We start from the raw sequence: 7,713 nt of genomic DNA, 5'->3' as shown, positions 1-7,713 counted from the left end.
CTTGAATTCTTAGCCCGACCCGATTCTGGCTTAATTTTGATCATTATACCGCAGGGTTCAGATGCTACACGGTACGTAAATGGTCATGTGATGTGTTTTGATTAGTGCGAGAAAGACGTACATACCATCTGTAGCGGCACATGAAGCTGCTTGTCATGTTTATAGTTCTATGCAGAACGAGGGACTAGTAAATAAAGCTGATATTAAAGCAGCTCACATCGGATCATCCTTCACAGAACAGAACTTTATTTGTCGCTGCAACAAGTACAATGAAAAATACATGCACGTGCATGGATGTGTGGGGTTGAAACGGGTTTGGGTTTAAAGAGACATCGGCTTCATTCGGATTGTGTTCTGTCGGGCTCGAGCCGGGTCGGGTTTTCTTTTTTCAGCCTGATTAAAGCTCTACTGTGTGCATCCTCTGGATTAGAATAGAATAGAATAGCCTTTTATTATCATTACATAACATGTAATGAGATAGAGCTCCCCATAAAAATACAAACACATTGTGACGGCCTGGTTTGAAACTCGCAAGCGGAGTGAGTGCGTATGGAGCCGTTTGGGATTGGATTGCTGACTCACTCCACCCTGCATTGTTGTTGTTGTTCTCGTAGACTAGATGCTCCAGAGGCATGTTGCTGCCCCCACAGGACAGCAAGGACAGTGTGTGTTGGCATTAACAGTCTATGGTGTGTAGACTGGATTTGTTTTTAAAAGGATGTAATGTCAGGCTACACATATCCACGTTCTCCTCATTGCCCTGTGTGTGTTTTTATTATGTAAAGTATGCTGCTGGCACTGAGGCACGAATTTCATTTAGATGTTCTTGTGTGGAAATGACAATAAAACTTTGAATCCTGAATGATAATTAGGTTGATCATATATTAGCTGTGTGGTTCTAGTTTCAAACTGGCATGAATTTTCTGTCTGGCAGTGACACTTGCACTTAAACAAGGAAATGTCTTATTTTATAGTTAATTTTATTTTCCATATTCAGTGCAAAACTTGAAAAGCTCATACAGAGTTCAAATTCAATTTAATTTTCATTTGAATAGATGGATGGGTGAATGAATTAAATATATTTTGTCTTTTTTCCTTTCCAAAATATTGTATCGTATCAATCTTATGGACCCAATATCGTGTGTCGTATCGACTGTATCGTCCCGCCCTACTTAGCAACTCTCAGACCATTTTTTTAAAGCACTTTTATCCATTCATTGATTCGTTTTTTTTCTTTCGTTCATTTGTTTCTTTATTACCGACAAGGTGACATGCTATTGTTTTATTCATCGTGAATGAACCCGATGACTTCTAGTGCGTCGCACGCCCAGCTGCAGTGTCAGGGCTCAGCCGGCAGAGGGCGTGCTTGTATCTTGTAAACAGGTCGTCCATGGGCTTCCCTCCTTCCTTCCCCAGTTCTCCATTTTGTAGGCAATGTTTTTCCTCGGGGTGAGCGCCTACTTCCCTAATGGCTAGCTCCAAAGCCCGTAGCTAAACCACTTCGAGTGCAGATTTGGAGCTAGATCGTGGGGACAGAGCTGACGGCAGCATGGCTCTGAGCTCGGTGCTGTTGACTACGCAGTGTAAATATGTAGGTTAGAGGACGACAGGCTGTCAGCGTGCTGTGCTGTGAGTTGCCACTCTCCACCAAAACAATGTTGTTAGGCGACCTGTGGACCCTCAGCAGCGACCAGTCATTTCAAGGGTAAATATGTCTCCTTGTTCCGACGCGCAGATGTGCATTTGCGACCTTGTAGCAAACGCTTTCAGTCGGATATATGCATTTTAAGAGCTAATTTTAGCTCTGAAACCAACGTCATGTGTCGAAATGAAGGCACGTAGCCTCTTCAACTGTTAGCTGATGTTAGCTAGTTAGCATGAAGCTAGTGCATCATACTTAAAACTAAAGCGTCACCAATTGATTTCACTGTATGTTTGTATGTGTTGGAATTTTCTACGGCATATACGTCATTTATAGCGCTGTTTATGATGTGTTTGTGTGTTACAGTAGTGGGTTAGCTTTAGTAAATATAGCTATTAGACGAGCTGTAGCGCGATGATGGGACAACTTCCATCTGTCATCCTGATATTATTTGTATCAGCCTGACCTCAGCCCTATACATGGCTGCTTATTATTATGTACTGGCCTTTTAGGGTCTGCACTCTCAATGTGGAAAATAAGCTTTTAGTTTTTATCTCATTTATTAGACCCGAAACTATCTGCTTAGTGCAGAGATCTACGACCTTTACTACCAAAGGAACCACGTTGGCCTCCATACTGCTAATTTATCTGAAACTGTCAATCATATCTGAAAATGTATCCTAATCAGCATTTATATGATCCACCTGTCTCATATATTGTATGTCACCATTTTGTTGCATAAACAAACAAACCTGAACCTGGCCTTTTGAGTAGGGAGTGTAACGATTCACTCAATTCTCGATACGGGGTTCATGATACAATTTTCTCATGTATTTTACAAAATTAGACTGTAGACAAATTATGACTGAAAAATATTCATTTTGTTTCTTCAAAAAGAAAAAATAAATATTGTACTATTTTGTTTTATCTTTCATTGTCAAAAGAATATCTTCTATCTATCTATCTAAAACAATGCAATTTAATTAAAAGATACAGATGATGAAGAAGAAGCCTATTCATTTAAATTCTGGCTCTACAGTAAACTATGCAAAACTGCATAATAGTTCCTTTTCTTTTTAAAGTGCAATGAAAATGATATCTGTGCCTTAACAATTGGACTTTAAAACAAATCCCATATCAAAGAATAATATAAATAAACAAACTATGGCTTTCATTCTCTCTCTCTTGTTTGTTTTTCTTTATCACTTCTTTCATTTTGTCTTGGATTAGCCAAAATGCTTCCACACTTCTGATTTAAAACACGGTGGTGCGTCCTGAATTCAAATTCTAAATAGATGGCGCCCTCTACTGTTAAAGGTAAAATATCGACGTGAACCGTGACACATTTGAATCGATTTTTAACTGCCTCGCGATTAATCTTTAACTCCCTACTTTTGAGTCTTAGAATCTAAACTAGACCTATGAATGTGTATTTACAGCTAAATTAAAATAGTTGCAGATGTTTTAAATACTGGAAAATTGTGAGGTGAAACCTGAACTGTTCTCGGGTTATCATACAACATCCCCCACATTATGGAAATTGAGGAATGTCAGTCAAAACCAGTTTTTCAGTTTTTTTCTCTGTGGCAGACTGTGAAGGAGACCATGGCGGTTATGTTACAGTTACTGTTTCCCATAGAATGATTAATGCCAGGAAATTATAATGATTACAATCTAATCGGTAGATCACGTCAAATAGTCTTTACTCCCTTTTTTTTATATCTATTTCTGTTTACTGAAGGCACACACATGCATCATTAATTCTAAGCCAGAATAATGAAAATATAGTAAATATTCTGACAGATTGTGGTATGACCAAAAAGGTTCATGTCTATGTAAGATAAAAGAAAGCTGTTAGGAACTACTGGATTACAAACCTACTGTTTGTAAGTAGATTGCACACTCCTGAAATGTGAGATTGTCTTGTTCAACCCTGTATGTGTATCACATAAAGCTTCAAATGGATTGTTTTGGGGGGTTTTCAGTTTAGGCATTTCATTGTGGATGCAGGATCCACATGTGATCTCTCCTACTGACATTTAAGTGGGCTTAGAGGGGGCACGAACAATGAGCCAAGGCCGTATCTTAGCTTTATCTCTGCATGAGTGTAACCTTAAACTACGTTCTGCAGCAGGAATGTTTCATAAGTGGCTGATGATTACCGTATGATTTGCTCACTCATGTGCAATTTCTCTTTTTTGTTCCTCTGATTTTAAAGATGGATAAAGGTGGAGTGAGGAAGATCAAATTCAGAAGAGATGACCATTTGGGCAAACTGGTGTACACTGAAAGCCCAGAGGAGCGAGGCCTGTTGAAAGTGGCTCCTCACAGTGTCATGTCCATCGCCTCTGCTGCCTCTGTTGGTCTACCATCCAGCCCTTTGATGCAGCCAGGACAATTGTCGAACGGCCTCAGCAACAGCCCTGGGTCAGATAAGCTCTCCTCGGCTTCTGTCACTGTCCCCTTCAGCTCTTTGTTAGAGTCCTCAGAACCCAGGGGCCTCAGCAAAGACCAGAGGCCTCCCCAGCAGGCATTACTGCAGACTTCTGCTTTATCTGGACGTCAAACTTCAGCAGAAGCTTTGCCCCGTCTAGAGGGCAATATTGCAGACGTTACCCAATCCTCCATGGATTCCCTTATTGGGGGCTCAGATCCAAATTTCTTTCATATGAAATCTGAAGATTTCTCCATGGATAAAGGTGAACCAGACCCCATTGACTTTGACCATCCATTGAGCACATTGGGAAAGATATGGATGTTAGCCAGAAGTTGTTCAGTGACAACACTCTGGACCTCCTTCAAGACTTTGACCTTACCGGCTCCCCTTCAGATTTTTATGTAGGTGATGATGCCTTCCTCTCCACTCTGACTGATGACTCTTTACTGGGGATTGCAGCGCCGAAGGGACTCAAAGCCCAGTGTGGTTGAAAGCAGCAATGTCAGCGGGGCAATCTCTGTTGCCGTCAACGGCAGCACTTTAACCATTCTGATCAGTCCAGCCCCAGTGTTTCTACGACTGTTACCCCATCTACAACTACCACTTTGTCTGCATTGGTGAAAAAAGAAAAGGACTCTGGTTTCATCCAGCTCTGTACCCCTGGCGTGATTAAACAAGAGAAGACGTCCGAGGGCCACACGTTCTGCCAAATTAGTGGTTCATCCTCCACAAACATTCCTGCCTCAACTCCCATCTCCATCTGTGGCGTTAGCACCTCAGGAGGACAGAGCTACCACTTTGGAGTCACATCGAAAAAGCAGCAATGCTCAGCAGCAGCAGAAAGATCCAAAACCAGCGTCCAGCCCTCCCAGTGATAAGTATTTGTGGGGCCTGGAACAGAAGCCAGAGTGTGGGGGATAGTAGTGCAGCCCTCAAGACCAGTGAACCGTTTTCAAGCTCTTCATCCTTCACCAGCAGTTTCATCATGTAAGAAAATCTAGACTGTCTGAGGATATCCTGTCTAAAGCATAAAACGGTTAAAAAGTTCTTGTTAAGATTTCAGAAAACTTTGCTACTAAGCAAAGAAAATATGCTTTTTAATGTAACAAAATCATGTAAAGGGAAGAGGCGACTTCCAGTTTAGGCTGTTTATTGTGGCATATTTCCAAACACATGATACACAGACTCAAGAATAAAATGAGCATTTCATGGGAAATTCAATTAATGTTTGGAAACATTTTTTTTCACTTCTGCATATTGAAAATTCAACTACATTTCCAAAAGTTTTGTTTTTGTGTCACTAAATATTTTTCCATGTAATAGTTGGGCCTTAAAATATACCTTATAAACAGTCTACCCTCAGATCTTGGCTTGTGTATCTCATCTCGTTGTAAGTAGAGCTTTAAAAAATTGCTAAATGGAAAAATAATTAAAAAAAAACAAGCTGCCCCATTCAGGCTCGCATTAGCCATCCCCCGTGCTTGCTCCGACAACCCAGTGCCCCCCTCCACCTATCCATTGTTGAGACACTTCTCACCCACACCAGGTCTAGAAAGGGAATCGTGACATTCTGAAACCAGCCTAAATGTGAACAGTTGTGCACCGCAGTTTAGTTGAAAACCAGAATCTCTCTTTTGTGTTTTACGGTAAAACTAGGCAGCAGTTTAAAACTACATAAATGAGCATATGCAGAGTGTATGTGTGCATACAGGATTCTGGCCAGCGCTGTTTAGCATAGGGGCCCCCAATGTTGTAATTTTGCTCCCCTACGGAGCAATGGCGCCCCCTACGCTCAGGTTTCATCAGCAACGTAGGGGGGAATTTTCTGTTGGTTTTTCCATTTTTTATCGGTACCATTGTAATAATTATTGCACACTTGGACACAAAAAGGACTCCCAGGTGTTACGGGGTTTTTTAACTTTTTTTATTTTTTTAAAAATTAGAATAACCCAGAAAACACATACATCAGCTGCACCGTCTATTTAATACAGGAGGCGATTGGCTGGGATGCTCCCATCTTTACCTGAGAACCCTGCAGCCCTTTAGCTGCCCCCGATGCTTCCTGTGTGCATTCTTGCTTACGTAACCATAATAATCGTCCATGTATTTAAGCTCCAAGGAGTGCGGACAGTCTGGACTAGTTGTGCATAGAGGCTCAAACATATCGTAGCCTGGAAGGTCCCAGCGGCGAAGGCACCGCCCCGTTCCCAACTCTCCGCTTTCCGGGACCGTGGTCATGGTTACCTACGCTGAGCCCTCTCCGCTCTCTGTCGGGGACGGAGCCCCCTCGCTCGGACCACGACAGTTGGCTCAAAAGGGTCGGTGGTGATGTCAGCCACCCACCCGGACGCTGTGTAACTGCACAGCAGAGCACAGTGAAATGGAAGCAATTTTGACCAGTTCCCATTCTTACACAATAATTTAAAAGTGAAAACAGCTACGATGATGAGTAGCTGCATGTTTGTCTCAGCACTTACAGTTCCTGGCCATTATATCCATCCATCTTTTATTTAAAAACCTAAATTCCAGTGTTATGAGAGCTGATATTGAGAACCATGGGAGGTTTTATGTTTTTAAAGCTTATTTATTAGTATTTTAAAGCATCTTTTCAGGTTAAGACTATAATCATCTTCTACATTGTAACAGCTCATTTTATAATGCCAACCTCACAAATGTAAATACATTTTTTTAGGTGATCTCATCTAGATTGGTGATCCAACTCACTACCGAGTGTTTCTTTACACTTTTCGTTCCTGTTTTTGGTTTCAGTAGGCTATGGTCTTAATCCATTGACAACAAACATTGACGGCCTGTATTATATTGTTTGCTTTTTTCATAAATTACGTATACTCTAGTCTGATGTTTGTCTCTTTCTCCGTTTTTTGTATTTGATATTATTTTGTGCAAAATTATCATGTCTGCTTTTCCTCCCCACTCTTAAGAATGAGATTATGTTGAGCAGAGTGTAGTCTTTAAGTCTTATCCTTCTCCCACAGGCATTAAGAAATGTTACAGTATGTCGACTCAAAGAGGTCTTTGGTTCTTATCATAAAATGAGAGAACTGTTAGCAGTGCTTCATAGGTCACCCGGTCTAAACCTTGTGTGTTGGGAAATGATTTATGTGCTAAAAGTGACATGTCTCTGGTGGCTCATGTAAGCTGAGTGCAGTAAACAAAGGGGCTGAAACACAGATGCGGTTTCATATTCCTCTGACTGCTGCTGTTGTGTATTTTAAAGACTGTGTTTTAAGAAAGGAGCCTTGTTAGATGTAGTTGGTATAGTGTATGAAAATGTTTGGAAGCAATAATGGGTGCTGAACAGCAACATTGCAATGTCTTCGAAGCGTTTAGATATTTATTAGACTAGGACAGAGAACTGATCTAGTTGAGTCTTTGTCTTTTTGTGTTGTGGGATGGATCCAGGAGGAAGATGCTACTGAATCTGAGCTTCTCAACACCCCAGGAGCTGGGTATTAAGAGGACTTAAGCTTTCTGATGGTTTTAAGACACGTACAGCAATGGTACAATGATTTTGTAAATTCTGCTGCATGCAGTTCATGAGGAGGTAAAAGTTTTCCATGTTTTGATAAACCTATAGAACAACTGCTCCTGGCAAGGCTGCCTACTTACCATG

At 41.1% G+C, this 7,713-nt stretch overlaps 1 protein-coding gene across 1 annotated transcript in view; it reads left to right on the top strand.

Annotated features, from left to right (window-relative positions):
- The first annotated feature begins 1,395 nt into the window (after positions 1-1,395).
- The window catches only part of nr3c1 (nuclear receptor subfamily 3, group C, member 1 (glucocorticoid receptor)), a 37,046-nt gene continuing 30,728 nt past the window's right edge, over positions 1,396-7,713 (top strand). The window contains 7 exon segments of the mRNA XM_028459723.1: positions 1,396-1,705; positions 3,861-4,368; positions 4,371-4,545; positions 4,547-4,623; positions 4,626-4,888; positions 4,890-4,942; positions 4,944-5,066. Of these exon segments, the coding sequence (XP_028315524.1) occupies positions 3,861-4,368; positions 4,371-4,545; positions 4,547-4,623; positions 4,626-4,888; positions 4,890-4,942; positions 4,944-5,066 (1,199 nt within the window). The 5' untranslated portion in view covers positions 1,396-1,705.

The sequence above is a fragment of the Gouania willdenowi genome, chromosome 10 (genome assembly GCF_900634775.1).
Source record: "Gouania willdenowi chromosome 10, fGouWil2.1, whole genome shotgun sequence".
Lineage (NCBI taxonomy): Eukaryota > Metazoa > Chordata > Actinopteri > Blenniiformes > Gobiesocidae > Gouania > Gouania willdenowi.
Note: the sequence above shows the minus strand (reverse complement) of the source record. Positions and strands in the feature narration are given on the sequence as shown.